The sequence below is a fragment of the Podarcis vaucheri genome, assembly GCF_965113315.1.
Source record: "Podarcis vaucheri genome assembly, chromosome: 17".
NCBI lineage: Eukaryota > Metazoa > Chordata > Lepidosauria > Squamata > Lacertidae > Podarcis > Podarcis vaucheri.
Genome location: NC_138755.1, coordinates 12,875,358 through 12,893,373, shown reverse-complemented (window position 1 = coordinate 12,893,373; position 18,016 = coordinate 12,875,358). Strand labels below are relative to the sequence as shown.

Genomic DNA, 18,016 nt, shown 5'->3' with positions numbered 1-18,016 from the left:
TGATGGGAAGTACATGGAGTACACAAAGTGGTTTGAATTTGCTAAAAAAAATATATATCACATTTTAAACTGCTACCAATCCCACCGATTTGGGAGGTCTAACTGATCAAACACCCAAATTCAGAGGCAGTTGCTTCTGAGGCTCAATGTGAGACATGGCTCATGAACAGAGAAGACTACAGATCCATGTTGGTTTTAGTTGCACAATCAGCAGCAGCAACAGCAGTTACCTCTCAATGACATGTAACCGCACTCCTGAAAAAGTCACAAGACCCATTTCCCCGTATTTCCTAATAACAATTTGAAATGATTCCTAGAGCCTTCCCTTACTCACCTAAACACATTCAAGTACTGATTGTTCTCTGTGTTCCTATCTTTTAGAACACAAAGTCTCTTAATTATCGAAAAGGTTAGCAAGCAATCTACTATTACTCACATGAGCGGGCCAGACACTGGGTTGTGAGTCATCAGGTTTGATAGATTTTTCCACTTTGGCGTATTTTTCCACCTTCAGAAACAGTTAAGAGATCAGTAAATTAAAATGAGAGCAGATTAAAGACGTGGATGAGGAGCATAAATGTCCTTATAATTGAAAAAAGAATTATAATCATACTGATGGGTTCAGAGAGTGAAGGCAAGAGAATCCTAATGAGGGTTTATTGAGTTGTGATGATCCTTACAAGTGGGAGAAAAAGAATTCCCAGAACAGGCATGATTATAAACCTCACGTTTTCAGTCCAGTTTGTATCTTGACAGATCCCACCCTCTTCAAATATAATACATCCTTTAAATAATGGCTCTTACAAGTTCACTTATTTTAACAGGCCTTACAAAAACGGCGTAATTAATCTGATTTAAAATCTAGAAGTTTTCATTTTTAAATGTTCTTCTTCTTAAGCTAGCCAATTTATTCTTAAGGACTGGGATGTGTCTTCTTTTCAGAAGAGAATGAAAATGAGCGACGTCCAACCAGCAGCTATGCTAAACAGAGGTAGTGTTGAACTTGTTCTGCTATGCTAAACAGAGGTAGCGTTGAACTTGTTCTGCTATGATAAACAGAGGTAGCGTTGAACTTGTTCTGCTATGCTAAACAGAGGTAGCGTTGAACTTGTTCTGCTATGCTAAACAGAGGTAGTGTTGAACTTGTTCTGCTATGCTAAACAGAGGTAGTGTTGAACTTGTTCTGCTATGCTAAACAGAGGTAGTGTTGAACTTGTTCTGCTAGTAGGCCAGCTTATATAAGCAGAACTTCTTGAACAAGATGTTTCAGAAGCAGAGAGATTACATTGGCATGTACAGATCTGTATGTACAAGCTGCTGGGCCAGAGCTCCATCGGAAGACTGACAGCTTTGGATACAATCCTATGAATGACAAATGTTACTCATCTCGGCATGTTCCAGAAATCTATGCACTTACATCCACTTCAGACGGCGCCGTCAAATAGCAAGGATTCTGTTTCCACATATCCACACACTGGGAAAAAAGGAAATCAAATATTTAAATGAACAATAGTTATCGGAGTAAGTAAGATTATCTAATTAACTAATGTGCTGTCTTTTTAAAACATGCATACATTTCCAGCTTTGGAAATTTTGAGGTCATACTGCTGGGCTCCCTTCTTTTCCTTTCTTTTCTGCAAATAATCAAACAACCTGAGCTGCGGTGGTGTTGTACAGTGAGACACCTCCTGCTGCCGATTCAGAGATGACCTGGAATATCTCTTGAAGCACCTGTAAAATATTGAAAATATTAACGGAAAGAATACAGGCAGTTTGGAAAATTTTCATACCAGCTTGCTAGAGTGGCCAGGCATCCTCTTTCATAGCAGATAATCCAACATGAAAGGCACTGTGCGGATAGGTACCTAATTTACTGTGTGTCCGATACCGGATATACAGGAAAGGCATACCAGTTCTCAAGAGACATTATGGCCAGTGAGTTGTCAATATTTCTCTTTTCACTAGTTAATCCAGTGTCAACCCAATGGCTTGACTGCACTGCCAGCCTGCTGAGCTGAAGCCTGAAATGCTTCTGAGACATTATGGTATGTGACGGAAGACTGTCATTTCTTTCAATGGACATTGTATGCGGAAAGAGGACTGCCCATGTAGGCCCTAAAACAGTAGTCACTATTTTTGTGTGTAACTTCTCTAGAAATGGAAACGGGAAGTCACTTCTCAGGGGCAATTTTCCAGTGGCAAATGAGGTTTCAATTTCTGTCATGGCAACAGGCCACCGGCTGAGATTGGGCTGAATAATTATTATTTACTAATAATCATCCATACAGATGTCTCTAGGCGAAGTACAACAGATAATGAACTAAGGAAGAAAGACCATGTCTACACTCTGGTCACATCACCTCACAGAAGAAACCTCTCAGCTGAGGGGTTGAATAAGGGGTTGAATTTATTTTAGTGGGGTGTAATAGGGACCCCTGACCATTAGGTCCAGTTGTGCTGTCTCTGGGGTTGCGCCACTCATCTCGCTTTATGGCTGAGGGAGCCGGCGTACAGCTTCTGGATTAGTGGCCAGCATGACCAAGCCGCTTCTGGCGAACCAGAGCAGCGCACGGAAACACCGATTACCTTCCCGCCAGAACGGTACCTATTTATCTACTTGCACTTTGACATGCTTTCGAACTGCTAGGTGGGCAGGAGCAGGGACCAAGCAACGGGAGCTCACCCTGTCACAGGGATTTGAACTGCCGACCTTCTGATCGGCAAGTCCTAGGCTCTGTGGTTTAACCCACAGTGCCACCCGCGTCCCTTAGGTTGCCTATTCATGCTCTAAAGCTTGCATTCACTCAAAGAGCTATCTAATGATGCAATTCCAGGGACTGGTGAGTGATTCTTTTTTTAAATGATCACTGTTCATCACAAATGTGTTCTGCTCCAAACAAAATGTTAAGGGTGTTTGTTCTGGGAGAAATTTCTACAGACATTCCAGGTCTTTGAACAGATTTTTAAGATCAACTAAAATGTTCTTCGAAACTTAACAACAAATAACTTTCCCCCGTTAAAGCAGCCTATTCCGTTCAACCAGACTTTATAAATCAAGGACCAGTAGATTATGACTTTCCGATACCTTTTCATTGGGCGAGTATTCATCTTCTGCTTGTTATAATGAAGTCTGTTCGCTGTGCAAGTTACTGCAATTGAAGGATCCAGACACAGAGGTTCTGCTGTAGCCAGTATCAGTTGGCTTTCTAGCAGGAGTTTGTCTTCCTATAATACAGAGAGTGTTCTAAAACTGCAGTAAAGACTGCAATCCTATACACATTTACTTGGGAGTAAGTCCCATTTAACTCAATAGGACTTATTTTCAAGTACAAAGCAGGCAACTTCTGTTCCAGCTTTTGAATGCTTGCTGAGCACCCTGCAACTAAAGTACGTCTTTCCACAATGGTTAATTGATGCCTGTTTTTAACCTTTTTATATGGTGTTTACGGTACAGTTTTATGTTTTATTGTGGCAAACCATTTCAACAGATAAATATTTTTTTCAATAAATAAGCATAGGACTGGCTACACGTTACAAATATTTTAAACAGTATTTGTAAATATTTGAACAGTATTTTTGGCATTAACATACATGATAGTTGAGTGTATGCACAGTGTGAAACAGCTGTTCTCGACTTGTAATCTAAGTGATTATTATACTTTCATATCACAGGGACTTAAGATTGTGTTTGAGAGAAGGGACCAGCAAACACAATTGCCCCAAAATCTGACATCGCTCTCCTCTCTTCAGAACTACCATGGTTCTTGCCAAAGTTTCAATAATCTAAACCGAAATTTCTATTAACAGAAACTTCGGAAGATTCCCAATTTGAAATTGCACATGTGAGCATCACTTAAAAATCAGAGCATGCACACAAGCCCCTTTCTGCCATCCATCATCTCAATGGGACCTTAGGGTGGAGCGTGGGTAACAATAATTACAGATGGGGTCAGGTGGAATTCTGCTTGGGCAACAAGGCTTTTCAGCCTCCTCTTTCCTGCTGCAGCCCCTTATGGGCAACCCCCAAAGCTGCCCGGAAGGTCAGCTCCTGCCCCCCTCCCATGGCACAGGATGTGTTAAGAGGATCTTGAACTCCCACAATACAAACAGATCTTGCAGAAGAAATGTTCTGGATTCTGCCTAATATTGATATTAATAAACAGAATCATGCAAAATAGTTCTAGTCCTCCGACTCACTATGACATATTCTCGCTGAAGTGGCAAACTGCAGGGTTGGGTCTTGAGCAAATTTTCCTTCATACAAAACATTTCCAGCACAAAGAATATTATTTCCAGCACAAAGAAGATGTCAGGGAAGACTCTAAACTAGCCTTTTCTCCAACATGCTTGCTTTCCAATCTTATCTGGAAGGGTTTTAAATATCTATCTATCTATCTATCTATCTATCTATCTATGGCACTGAATTAAATCACTTGAGACCTCTAGCAGAGCTCAGACATAACCTTGCCACTTCACTGAAACCTAGGCCTATTCATCTCCTAGTAGACCTTTATGCAACTGAACAAGATGGCCTTTCCTGGGGTTGGAAGACCATACTGCACCAGAAATTATCATCACAATATACCATAATACTAGGAAACTACCACACTAGTGAAACCAACTCCTTTAGCTGCCACGTTTGTTACCTGCGTCCATTTGTGGTTGTCGCTTGTAATGGAATGCACATCACAAATCAAGGTCTAGAAAAATGAGGCAAACCTTTCATTACTTGTGAAGTACAGGATTTCTAAATACGATGCATCAGGATTGTTTTTTAAAAAAAAATAAGAGCAACACCAAAGCTGAAAAACACGAGTTGTTTACCTGCATTGTTGGGCGCAGAAGTATGTACTTGCTTTGGTATGTTGGAGATTTGAGATTACCAGATTGTCTATAGTCACGTATTTCTGTTATGACGCAGCCACAATGAAAAATATTTATCTATTTAAAAGCAAACAAAAATGTACGTATCAGCATTTCCATATGTTTATACCCGGAACTAAACAGATCTTTAGATCTCTGGGAATACTTCATCTCTCTTTTTTAAAACTCTATTTATATTATTATTATTATTATTATTATTATTATTAAACTTAAGGACAATAACCAAATTATGTAAAAACTGGTGCTTGTTCTTAAGGGTTACAAATATTTTTCAAGCGTCGCTCATAAGTTTTGAAATTTGTAATTTTATACTAGTGCTCAGTTTAGACATTATGCCGAACTGTGGTTTGTTGTAACCATAGTTTTAGAACCCAAATGGTAGTTTGGTCTCCAGACAGGATAGCGAATTTGGTCAGTTAGTTGAACATATACTCCTTCTTCTAATATTATATTATTATTATTATTATTATTATTATTATTATTATTATTATTATTATTATTATTATTTGGTGATCCCTCGTAGCCGAGTAAGATTGTCTTCCATGAACACTGTCTTAACAGTAAGTCCGTACTTGACTGTGGAGGCCAATTCTGGAGCCACACGTCCTTCCACAGTGGGGACATTGGTTTCCGGGCGGGAGTTGATCACGGTGTGGATTTATCAAGCATGCCTTCCTCTTAGTACGTTTCTCCCTTGCGTCCTGAGTTTGAGTGTCTTCAAAGTCCATGACACCTTTGGGAAAGGCTGTTTTCCAATTGGAGCGCTCGCAGGCCAGTGTTTCCCAGTTGTCGGGGTTTATACTACATTTTTAAAGATTTGCTTTGAGAGAGTCTTTAAACCTCTTTTGTTGACCACCAGCGTTATGCTTTCCATTTTTAAGTTCGGAATAGAGTAGTTGCTTTGCAAGACGATAATCAGGCATCCGCACAACATGGCCGGTCCAACGAAGTTGATGTTGAAGAATCATTGCTTCAGCACTGAATTTGGTCAGTTAGTTGAACATATACTATATACAGCAGGAATGGGGAACCCTTGGTCCTCCAAAGGCTGCTGAATCACAGCTCCTAGCAGCCTTAGCAAGCATGGCAAGACAAGTTCTGGTTCAGCCACATTGATAGACACCCCCCCACACACACACATACTGTTACTGCTACTTCCACTACCCCTCAATCACTAAAGCAAAACCAGAAACACCATTTCAAAGTCTTTCAAACCTGTGATTTCTCCAGGAGATCAACTAAAATAGGAGGCAGCTCCTCTGCATCCAAATATTCAAGCAATTCTCCCTCTTCATAAGGAAGTCGAATGGTTTCTGAATCTGCATTAAAAGAATGCATTTGACTATGAATATGCGTGTGAACTATTTGCTTTCACAATTATTCCTTTCTGGCAAAAAGAAAAACAACAACACATATTTAACTTACAAAATTGTGATTCTGATACAGTGGTGCCTCGCAAGACGAAAAGAATCCGTTCTGTGATTCTCTTCGTCTAGCGGTTTTTTCGTCTTGCGAAGCAAGCCCATTGACGGATTAGCCCATTGATGGATTAATCCGCCCATTAGCGGATTAGCGCTATTAGCGGCTTATCTGCTGATCGGATCAGCTGATAAGCGGCTTAGCAGCTTAGAAAAAGGGGGGGGGAGGAAAAAAAACCAGCAGGAACTCGCAAGACATTGTCGTCTTGCGAAGCAAGCCCATAGGAGATTCGTTTTGCGAAGCCCCTCCAAAACGGAAAACTCTTTCGTCTAGCGAGTTTTCCGTCTTGCGAGGCATTCGTCTTGCGGGGCACCACTGTACGTAACAAGCTACCTCACAGAGAGGCTGGTTAAAAATGCTTTAAATGAACGGATGATCCAGAACAGGGGTGGCCAACCTTTGTTCTAGTCAAGGCCACACTGCCAACTCTCGTGGGGGGGGGGGGAGCATGTCAAGGTGGCACAGCCAAAATGTTTAAAAGTGGACGTGGCCAGAAAATGTAAAGAGCACATTTTTAACAGTCTCGGGGGCAGTGGTCACAAAAATACTTTTGGCGTCACAACAGGTGCGATCAGTACAATTTAATATCTGAATAAATGGGAGTAGTCAGTAATTTTTAAAAAGGATACGTTTCAGAAAGGCCTTGGGAGTACTGTACATTGTGGCAGTGGAGGATCCCAAGGAGCAGTCTGTCTGTCTGTCTAGCAAAAAAATCCTTTTCCCCCAATGACAACTTTGAGGGCATGGTGAGAAAAAACTTAGGGGGGTGGTGAGGAAAAAATCTGGGCATAGGGGCACACTGGTTAGCCACCCCGATCAAGAGAAAGACAGCCATGGTCTTTGTTCTACTAAGTAAAACAAAATCCAGTAGCTGGAAGAATTCAAACAGACACACAGAGTCCAGAAGATCATATCAGGCTTTAAACAGATTTATTCTCAGCTAAAGACAGTAATAGCACAAAAGAGTTTTTAATAAAACCAGCAACTTGAAGCACTGTTTATTTTAAGGCACAATCAGGAGGTTAACAGCTATTTAGTGTTAACTTTACCTGACCCATTCTTCCCCCTCAGCATCAGCGAATAGCCTTCATTTCCTGGATACAGGTTCACTACTAGGCATGACAATGTCTCTTGCAAAACCAGCTTCTCCAACAAGTTCACATTTCGCCTCAGCTTCTGTTTCAAAATGGGTGACACTCATGAAAACAACGCATCCAGGAGCTAAAACTGTTTACTTACAACATGAAATAACGAACACGGAAACGAGCAGCTATTCACTATAATTACCTTACTAAGTCTACCTCGGTTTCATAAGTAACATTTCATTCTATGTGCTGAAGAACTAATGGTTGCAGGGAAAGAAACAAAAAGGGAAGGGCTCGATCTTTTGGAACATTCTTGAGAAAAGCCTAGGGACAAATTATTCACTCTGCTCTCCTGGTGAAGGTAGAGCCAAGAATAGGAGACTTCTTTCCCCAAAGGACAATTTCACACGCTGCTACACTCGTCCTGCCTTCAACCATTCCTATCCACTCCACTTCCCAATAACAAATAATTATGTTTACTGTTTATCTATTACATGTACGGTATATCCTTTCCTCTCTTCCATGGAACTCAAGGCAGCAAATAGAGGTTCTGGCAGCGCCCCCTCAACCTACTTTTATTCAACAAAGTTGGTGCACCTTCATTTATTTGAAGGTTTTAAGAACTGCTTTGAATCTCTCAAAATAATTTAACACCGCCACTTTCCTGAGTTAATAAAACCATCCACTAAGAAAACGAGGCTTTAGCGTGCGTTTGCTGCAATGCATTTTCATAGAATGTTGCCCTGTTCAGAACTACAATCTCTTGATCGCTTCCCAAAAGAGTGTCAGACTCCTCCTGCTGGAAACTAAGGGCTGTGGGGTTTTAGATTATCCCTCACAAAGAGGGCTTTCCTCATCACCTTCTATAGATGGGATGGGAAACCTCTGGTCCTACAACTCCCAACATCTCTGACCTTATGCTATGCAGGCTGGGGCTGATGGGAGTTCAACATTTGGAGGGCCACAGTTTCCAAACTCAATTCTATACGGAAGGAGTCGTTTAGCATTGCTCAAGTTCTACCTGCCAACAAATCTGTAGGAAGACCTACATGGCAGGAGCGGTCCTAATCTCACCCAGATATTGTTATCTGCTCTACTCTCAGATCAGATCTAGGAAATAAGTGCTCTTTGCTGTACCACCAAAGCCATGATGGCCAGAACCACCATGCGCCCTTTACTCTAGTAACCTGCCAATCTAGTAACCTGCCTCTGGGAAGAACTATGTGGAGAAGCACACATTCTAACTGCACTATATTGCTTTTGGATTTTACTTTCAGGGAGGTGTTGCTTCTCCCCATCCTCAACACCAAGTCAGAACCTCAGTTGACACTGGGCATTGCGTGAAAATGCCAATTCCTTTAATAGCTTTTTTTTTAAAAAAAAAAGAAAGAAAGCAGTATATAAATATTAATTACACAAAATGAAAGCGGGGCTTATCAGAGCTCTAGTGCAGACCACCAGCAAGACAGTAATGGAGCGAGTGCTTGGCAAATAAGTCCCACATACCTTTATTTCAGGCTCTTTATCGCATTCTTCCAGATACAGTTCATATAATTTTTGAAACAGAGATTTTCTAAAATTGTGAAGAGGAAACACAATTCAGTAACCATTTTGTCTGTTGAAGTAAAAAAGAGGCACTAAATCATTCTTACCTCCCACTGGATAAATATTTTCGTTTGGGAGGCCTCTGGCGTGCACTTTCAATGATATACTGAAAAAAGAAAACCCACACAAATAAGCTTAGTGGTACAAAGATATGCAAACTGCTTTAGGGGATTTAGGAGTGTGTATGTTTGCATTAAATTAAACAAAAAATGAGTGATAGCTCTCTTTCTCTTCTATTACATTTTCAGTTTATGAAATTTATTTTCTGTACAGTGTTCTGAATAACTGGGGAAACTTTGGTACAATGCAGATGATTATTAAATGTAACATTAAATGTGTGCAATTCATACAATCTACTACTTACCTCAGCACGATCCAATGCAAGTTCTAAAGCCTGCTGCTGCAAAATGATAAAAAGACCTTTCTTAGAAAGCATATGTTAATATAGATTCTTGTACTGTATCATCCGATATAAAATAGTTCCCAGTGTTAGAAACTCTAGGCACCAAATGGATCCTTAAACCAGGGTTAGTCACCAAAGTGGAATGCCTAGTTGCCATTTTGGGGGGAAATGGCTCCAAAGCCATATTTTTCAATATAACTTTTTGGTTCCTGAAATTCATTCTGATTGTGCAGATAAAATAGAACTGACAGAATTCTACAGGATGGGGTATTAGTGTGTGAAAACAATCAATAATCAATGATCCCCAGGCATGCCCTTCCAGATAGTGGAGATGCCAGATGCCATCCTGACACCTGGGCATCTTCACTTGGTCACAAGGGGTTAATATTCAGGTGTAAAATGCACCTGGCCCCTGGCTAATTTCAAACACTGATAGTATCATATAATTCTATCATTTTTTCACCAGATAAAGTGTTCTGACCAATTATTACAAATACCTTATTTAGTAGTGTAGTTACCTAGAAGCAAATCTCATGAAAATTAATCAGACTTCTGAGTAAATATAATTAGGACTTGAGAGCAAGCAATAAGTTATCAACAATCATCCAGTCGCAGACAATTAAGACAATATTTGAGACAGGCACAAGTTTGCTTACATTGTGGTTTTTGTCAGCAGCAGCGACCTCAAAGCAGATGTATAACTGGCAATGCCTATACTATAGTCTGATGCAGACATATGCTTAAGAGACCATGAGCAGGCTGCTCTCTCCCAGCTTGACAGCAAATTCTCTGGTTTTTCTTTAAGCATGTCAGAACTGTTGTTAAATATGGCTGAAGAAGACTCTTGTTAAACTATGTTTTGAAATTATGGTTTCAAGACAGAACTAACGCTAATTTTAAATCAGGGTTAAACAGGAAGCCTGGGTATCCGAACCCACAATTAACATTGGTGTTAACATTAATGCTTAATCACAACTAAGAATTCACTTCCTAGACAGGAGAACTTGGAAGAAAGGACCATATGATTTTTTTATTATAATAAGATACATAACTGCATGTGCTCCATAAAGCTTGTTAGTACAAGAAAATAATCTTAAACTATATTCACAAAAATGGAGATAGTTGTATTAATAACCTCAGGCAATACTGGAAAAGTTGGTGATGAAATGGGCTGTTCTTGGCTTTTCATCACTTGTCACTAACTAGTAGCAGGACTTAAAAGTAGCTTTCCATCACATTTGCATCTTGCTTTTTATTTCACCCATCCAAGACTATACTCTATTAGTATAGTGACTGACAGAGGCAAACAGACATGTCTACAGCACTCACACATATCTTGTTATACAGGCAACGGCCATTTTACGCTTGTCCAAAATGTGTGCAACCCTGCATATGTGCATTGGCCTGAATCCAAGAGACCCCAAAAGTCACAAAAAGGGGAAGAACAGGGCAGTGTGGTTGAAGCACATGGAAGTCCAGAACGTAATGCAAATGGGTCACTGCCTGTATAATCTACTGCACAACAATCAGCAAATAACGCTTTCACGCCATCTTGCTTGCAAGTGTTCACTAGAAAAGAGAGGAGCCTCAAGAAAGATCTTAAGATGCTGCACATCTGGCTCCTCTGTTCACTATCCACATTTCACTATCATCTTGAACTGGTTCAGATGTAGCATTCTTGGTTCACTAAACCGTGGTTTAATCTGACCAAGGTCTGAACACGCCTTATAGAACAATGTTTTAATTTTAATTACATATAATAAAAAGAGAAGACACAGTTAATTTATTCTCCCATGTCCCAAGCACACATTGCAGAAACCAGAATCTGACAGCAGAAGAGAGAAAAATCTTACCATCATGACTGAAGCCCAATGACAACATCCAAAAATGATGTTTTGGAGTTGGGCACAGAAGAGCACTTTCAGTTTCCTGTGTCCATGTTTAAGGCACTCTAGAATTGGTGAGAGAAGAGGAAAAGCACTTATTGCAAAAATATATAAGGCATTCTATTTACATTCTATGGTCTCTTACCTTTCCCGCCCTGACCTGGCCACAGTGATCCATGCGACGGTCATCTCCAGGCTTGACTACTGTAATTCTCTCTACGCGGGGCTGCCCTTGAAGCTGACCCAGAAACTCCAGCGGGTGCAGAATGCTGCAGCGAGGCTCCTCACGGGGTCTCTGCCATGGGAGCATATTCACCCAGTGCTTTTCAAACTGCACTGGCTCCCGGTAGAGTACAGGGTCAGATTTAAGGTGCTGCTTTTGACCTTTAAAGCCCTTCATGGCCTAGGACCCTCGTACCTACGGGACCGCCTCTCCCGGTATGCCCCACGAAGAGCCTCAAGGTCCATAAATAGCAACACCCTAGTGGTCCCGGGCCCTAAGGAAGTTAGATTGGCAGGGTATAAATAAAAATTATTGTTATTATTATTATTACTTGTCAAAAATAGGAAAATAAAATCTAAATGGAGGTTGAAGGGGGGTTGACTGAGATAGGACTCTGGGGTTTCCCTGCACAAACACACTGGTCATTGAGACGGCTTACTGATGAAAAAGAAGAGCAGCTAAAGATGTAGACGCAGTTAACAGACTTCTCAAACTTGGGTCTCCAGCAACTGTTGCTGAACTACAACTCCCATCAATCCTTGAGGGGCAGTATTTCAATACGAGTAGGAAAATGAGAGTACAGTGGTACCTCGGGTTAAGAACTTAATTCGTTCTGGAGGTCCGTTCTTAACCTGAAACTGTTCTTAACCTGAGGTACCAGTTTAGCTAATGGGGCCTCCTGCTGCCACGCGATTTCTGTTCTCATCCTGAAGCAAAGTTCTTAACCCAAGGTACTATTTCTGGGTTAGCGGAGTCTGTAACCTGAAGCATATGTAACCTGAAGTGTCTGTAACCCGAGGTACCACTGTACCCCAAAATATTTTTTTAGAAAAAAGCACTGATATTAAGTATACCTGCATTTCATTTAATTAGATCAGTGTTTCCCAAACATGGGTCTCCAGCTGCTTTTGGACTACAACTCCCACCATCCCAGCTAGCAGGACCAGTGATGATGGGAGATGTAGTCCAACAAGAGCTGGAGCCCCAAGCTTGAGAAACAAATGCGCACTATGTAACGACGAAAGCAATGACAAACCTAGATAGCATCTTAAAAAGCAGAGACATCACCTAGCCAACAAAGGTCCGTATAGTTAAAACTATGGTTTTCCCAGTAGTGATGTACGGAAGTGAGAGCTGGACCATAAAGAAGGCTGATCGCCGAAGAATTGATGCTTTTGAATTCTGGTGCTGGAGGAGACTCTTGAGAGTCCCATGGACTGCAAGAAGATCAAACCTATCCATTCTTAAGGAAATCAGCCCTGAGTGCTCACTGGAAGGACAGATCCTGAAGCTGAGGCGCCAATACTTTGGCCACCTCATGAGAAGACTCCCTGGAAAAGACCCTGATGTTGGGGAAGATGGAGGGCACAAGGAGAAGGGGACGGCAGAGGTCGAGATGGTTGGACAGTGTTCTCGAAGCTACCAACATGAGTTTGACCAAACTGCAGGAGGCAGTGGAAGACAGGAGTGCCTGGCGTGCTCTGGCCCATGGGGTCACAAAGAGGCGGACACAACTAAACGACTAAACAACAACAGGAAAATGAGAGTATCCCCAAACTTTTTTTTAGGAAAAAAACAAACCCTGATATTAAGTATATCTGCATTTCATTTAATTAGATCAGTGTTTCCGAAGCATGGGTCTCCAGCTGCTTTTGGACTACAACTCCCACCATCCCAAGCTAGCAGGACCAGGGATGATGGGAGATGTAGTCCAACAACAGCTGGAGAAACCAGCTTGAGAAACAAATGCGCACTATGTAACGACGACGAGGGGAATGGCCACCTATAGCGCAGCCGCGGAGGGAGCCGCCGCAGCTTCACAATTCCGTGCAAATAACCCCTCCAGAAATGTTCGGGGGGGGGGAGAGGAGAAGAAAAAAGAAACAGAAGAGGAAGAGGCACCTTATCCCACCCCCATCCTCGATGCAGGGGACACAGGTGTGTGGGGTGGGGGATACCCATGCTTTGCCGCCCCACCCCACCCTACCCCCAGCTCGACCCCTCGCTCAGCAACCCCTTTCCTTTACACCCCCCCCCAGGCGAACGAGAGACCTACCCGCCTCCGCCTCTGTCCGAGCGGCGCTTCCATCGCCCACTTCCGCCGTAAGTGCTTCCGGGGCCCTCGAGAAAGAGAGTCCCGCGCAGGCGCGCTGGGGTGCAGCGGACGCTTGCGGTTGCCACGGAAACGCGGGAAGCGGCCGAGCGCTCTTGCTGCTTGTTGTTGTTGTCGCCGGAAGCTCGTTCAGTTCCAAAGGCCCAGCTTCCATAGACACGTAGCAATCACACGGAGAACCGCTTCCAATAAAAATCTTAACCCCACCCCCATGTCAAAGAGAACAGCACATTATCATTATTTCAGTGTTTCCCAACCTTGGGCCTCCAGCTGTTTTTGAACTACAATTCCCATCATCCCTGACCACTGGTCTTGCTAGCTAGGGATGATGGGAGTTGTAGTCCAAAAACAACTGGAGGCCCAAGGGTGGGAAACACTGCATTATTTACATTGATGTCTCCAAGGGTAATCTCATTTATAGGAGGAGATTGTCCTCAGCATCACTTGATGCTCTTGTTCTCATTTTGAAAAGATTAAAAAATAGATATATTTCGATACGATACCATGCTACGCTGCACTGAAGTGTTTAAATGTTTCCTTTATTGGCCTTGAATCTTCCCGCCACACTTCCCTTACTTTCCTGCATGGCACCATCATGGCACCTTTGAAAACCACTGCCCTAACCACTGCCTCATAAGAGAGGCTTTCCATTATCTTCCTTACTTGGCTCTTATTTTGTGCCAACAAAGAAAACAATAAGGCATTTAAAAGCTCAACACAGAGGCATTCAAGTCACTGCACCATGAGGTTTCTTCCATAATAATGTTTGCCTTCCTTTACCTTCAATCAGGTTATCCCATAAAGTCAATTTACCATTGTAGGGTTGCCATATTTCAATAAGTAAAAACCAGGACACCCCAAACAAGCCTTTTTTTTTTTTAGGAAGGCTCCAGTTTTGTTTTGTTTTATTTTATTTTTTACAAAAGCGCCCCAAAACCCACAATTTTTTGATTGACTTGCCTAAGATCCAGGACAAATTTCAGAAATCCCCCCCCCCACACACATCAATTACATCAAATCCTCATTGATGGGTGTGCTCAACCACCAGCTGACTGGTTTGACAAGTTACTGCTCTGCCCACTAGATGTCAGGATTGCATTTTGGTTTGTTCTAATTAATACAAATTTTATAGGGGATAGTTTTTCACTTGGGACAGAAGGACACCAATCATGCCTCTAGTTCAGTGTTTCCCAACCACTGTTCCGCGGCACACTAGTGTGCCGCGAGATGTTGCCTGGTGTGCCGCGGGGAAAATTAAAAAATTTGAAGGATTTTTTTTTTTTAAGTCAAATTTTTGATTGGGGCGCAGTCACTTGATGACCCCTGGGGTTCCCTCCCTCCCGCTCTGTGCCTCCCTCCTCCTCCTCCTCCTCCGGGGAGGCCCTTCCTGGCTCTCGGCCAAGGCTTGGCGGCTGCCACTCACTCGCTCGCCCACCCGTCCCTCCATCCCTGCACCTGGCCTCTCCCCCTCCGTCCCCGGCGCGGAGGCTGCCGGGATCCGTAGTCCCCTCGCCCTTGGGCTCCGCGCCCGCGCGGGGTGCGCAAACTACGTTTCCCAGCGTGGCCTGGCGGGCCGGGCGTTTTGTTTGAAGCACTCTTCTCCCGGCCATGGAATGAGCGCAGCGGCGGCGGCCGGGCGGGCAGGGGCTCTTCCGCGCAGACCCCACGCAGCCTGCCTGCGTCCCCGCAGAGATCGGGCGGCAGGATGGAGTCCGGGGATCCCCGCGGAGGCGGAGCGGCGGAGGCTGCCCCCCAGGTAGGGCTGCGTCGGGGTGTGTGTGTTATTTTTGCAATGCTGCATCCGCGCCGGAGGGGACGCATCGAACCGCGGGGAGACCCCTTGGCGGGCGTGCAAGGCAATGCATGCGTGCAGGCGTTGCATGGAGTGCAGTGCAATGCAATGGCAACGCGGCGCCCTGCATGCATGCATGCAACTTCCACCGGCGCTCCGGACTTGGCAGGTGAGGGGGGTCCGCAGTGGGCGGCAGAGAAAGCCGGGAGGGCGAAGGGGAGCCGGGGGGGAGCAGCGCTGCTCCCCGAGCCGAGACCGGGGGGAAACTTCGGCGTCGTTGTGCCGGGTGTTGGAAGCGGAGGCTGGTGGGGGCCCCTCACCTGCAAAACCTGGTCGCCTCTCATATATTTCGTGCATTGCATTCATCGCCCGCTTTCTCCTCCAAGGAGCTCCCGGGGGCGCGCGTGGTTCTCCCCGTGTTATCCTCGCAACAACAGCCCTGCGAGGTGGGTCAGGCGAGTGGCCCAAGGGAGCACCCAGGGATTGTCCTGGCCAGGTGGGGTGATTTGAACCCTGCTCTCTGCCCGGTCTTCGTCCTCATTTAGCCCCCACATGTGCATGACTGTGCATGACTGAGGTTTTCCCCCCTCGTCTTGGCTATGGTGTGAGTCTGTGCTGTTAATTAATGGGGTTCTGCCTTCGGAGAAGATGAGCCAGCCCTGAAGGAGGTGATTATGTAATTTGCTAGCAATTCATGTCCCTCCCGGCGTGACGCTGCGTGCTGACGTCACGGGGCTGTAATGGTGGTGTGCCTCGAGATTTTTTTCATGAAACAAGTGTGCCTTTCCCCAAAAAAGGTTGGGAAACACTGCTCTAGTTCATCTACTTCACTGTCTATCCCTGTGCTGAATGCCAGCAGCTCCCCAGGTGTTTTCTCCACCTTTCTGTAACACATTGTTCATGAAATCAGCTGTAAAAGATCACCACAGCTGAACAATAAAAGCCACCTGAAAGAGATTTCTTGAAAGTTTGGAGTTTTGCTGGGCTTCTAGATGTTAAGGGTTTGTTTGTTTTTTTCCAGAGACATGGGGCCACCACAGAAGCCCCCTAGCTTTTACTCTTTCCAATCTCCCTTATTTAGCAGGAGGGCAATAAAGAAAGGCCTCAGGCGTAGCTCTATGTTGCAGATTTTAGAGGGTGGACAGGACTATATGGGTATAGTCCTTTAAATAGCCCAAATCATTTAGGGCTTTGAAAGCAGCTTAAATGGGGTCCAGAAGTGCTCTAGCAACCAGTCTAGTAGATGTTACAGTAACAGTACTGTATCAGACCCTCCAAGTGTCCCTATTTTCCAGGGCCATCCCTGATTTTAGAGGAGCCGTCCCAGTTTCTGATTTGATCCTGGAATGTCCCGCTTTTCCTTAGGGTGTCCCTATTTTCTTTGGAGAAATGTTGGAGGGTATGGAGTTATCCAACCCCCGGGCCTTCTGCAGGCAGTAGGGAAGTTTTTAAAATGTTTTATTATGTTTTTATATATGTTGGGAGCTGCCCAGAGTGCTGAGGCAACCCATTAAGATGTGTGGGGTATAAATAGTAAAATTATCGTTATGGAATGGGACGTCCCTATTTTCATCAGAGAAATGTTGGAGGGTATGCCCATTCACCTTGCACTTGGCAGACCTCTTTGTACATTTCTCTTTATCCCGTCAACACCAGTGGTTATAACATAGCTGCTGCAGGTGAGAAAGTGGGATCTCCAAGCCACTTGAGCAGCCTTTTGAAATTCAGCACATAAGCACCCGTGTGGTAGGTTCCATTTTATGACCCCCATGGCATAAGCAAACATGTAATTATAGCTAAAACACATTTCTTCCTTTTTATTTTCCTTTGTGAAAGAGAAGTAAAAGCATTAGAATACCATGCTGGTATATAACACCATAGTAACAATAATGCATTATTTATGTTACAGCCAGAAGAGTGTTCTAGCGATAATTAAAAGCTCTGTAATAGGAGAATGCTTGACCTGACCTTTCATTCTGATGGAATAAGGCATAAGTCTAGCTTGTGTTGCATTATGGTATCGGCCCTCGGTGACGCTCACCCTTGTTTGTGACATAGAATGCAAAATCAGACTTCTGGTGTGAGAGATTGCAAGGAAGGAAGTATGGATAAGCCATCAATGACATTGGTGTGGACCCTTATGATAAAAGGGGAGTCCATTAGTGGGGAGAGCCTTCCTATTCCATACCATCAAAATTTGTTTTTTCTCTGAATAATTTCCGTCTTAAGAACAGCCACCATCAAGGCAACTTTGCATTCAGACCTGTACAGGTTCAGTAGTAGACTGTGAAGTGCTTTCAGACCATTTTCTGGAACAGATTATTCAATTCCTTTGAGAGCCAGAAGCCAAAGACCTGTGCACATCTTCAGATTCTGACCTGGGAGCTAGGAAGATTAAAAGAGACACAATTAAGAGCACAGATTCTCTCAAATCAAAAAATTAAATGTATGCCCTTGACTGTTTGAGTGCTATTTTAATTGACATAGTTATTATATCAACCATGTAGAAAAAGTACAGGTGATGAACATGACCCCCCCCCAATTAA

The 18,016-nt window shown here is 43.5% G+C and overlaps 1 protein-coding gene across 8 annotated transcripts in view; it reads right to left on the bottom strand.

The window, feature by feature from the left end:
- SUPT20H (SPT20 homolog, SAGA complex component) overlaps nucleotides 1–17,498 on the bottom strand; it is a 37,452-nt gene extending 19,954 nt beyond the window's left edge. For 5 of the 8 annotated variants that reach the window (XM_082204691.1, XM_082204693.1, XM_082204692.1 and 2 more), the window contains exons 1-13: nucleotides 13,622–13,847; nucleotides 11,310–11,413; nucleotides 9,418–9,453; nucleotides 9,101–9,159; nucleotides 8,955–9,021; nucleotides 7,413–7,539; nucleotides 6,100–6,203; nucleotides 4,825–4,941; nucleotides 4,647–4,700; nucleotides 3,086–3,225; nucleotides 1,575–1,731; nucleotides 1,418–1,474; nucleotides 437–508 (exon numbers count right to left, since the gene is read on the bottom strand). In XM_082204691.1, the coding sequence (XP_082060817.1) occupies nucleotides 437–508; nucleotides 1,418–1,474; nucleotides 1,575–1,731; nucleotides 3,086–3,225; nucleotides 4,647–4,700; nucleotides 4,825–4,941; nucleotides 6,100–6,203; nucleotides 7,413–7,539; nucleotides 8,955–9,021; nucleotides 9,101–9,159; nucleotides 9,418–9,453; nucleotides 11,310–11,413; nucleotides 13,622–13,832 (1,305 nt within the window). In that variant the 5' untranslated portion in view covers nucleotides 13,833–13,847. Of the gene's footprint in view, nucleotides 1–436; nucleotides 509–1,417; nucleotides 1,475–1,574; nucleotides 1,732–3,085; nucleotides 3,226–4,646; nucleotides 4,701–4,824; nucleotides 4,942–6,099; nucleotides 6,204–7,412; nucleotides 7,540–8,954; nucleotides 9,022–9,100; nucleotides 9,160–9,417; nucleotides 9,454–11,309; nucleotides 11,414–13,621; nucleotides 13,848–17,438 lie in introns of those variants that run through there. The other 3 variants (XM_082204696.1, XM_082204694.1, XM_082204695.1) reach the window with 3 other exon arrangements.
- Nucleotides 17,499–18,016: the final 518 nt, after the last annotated feature.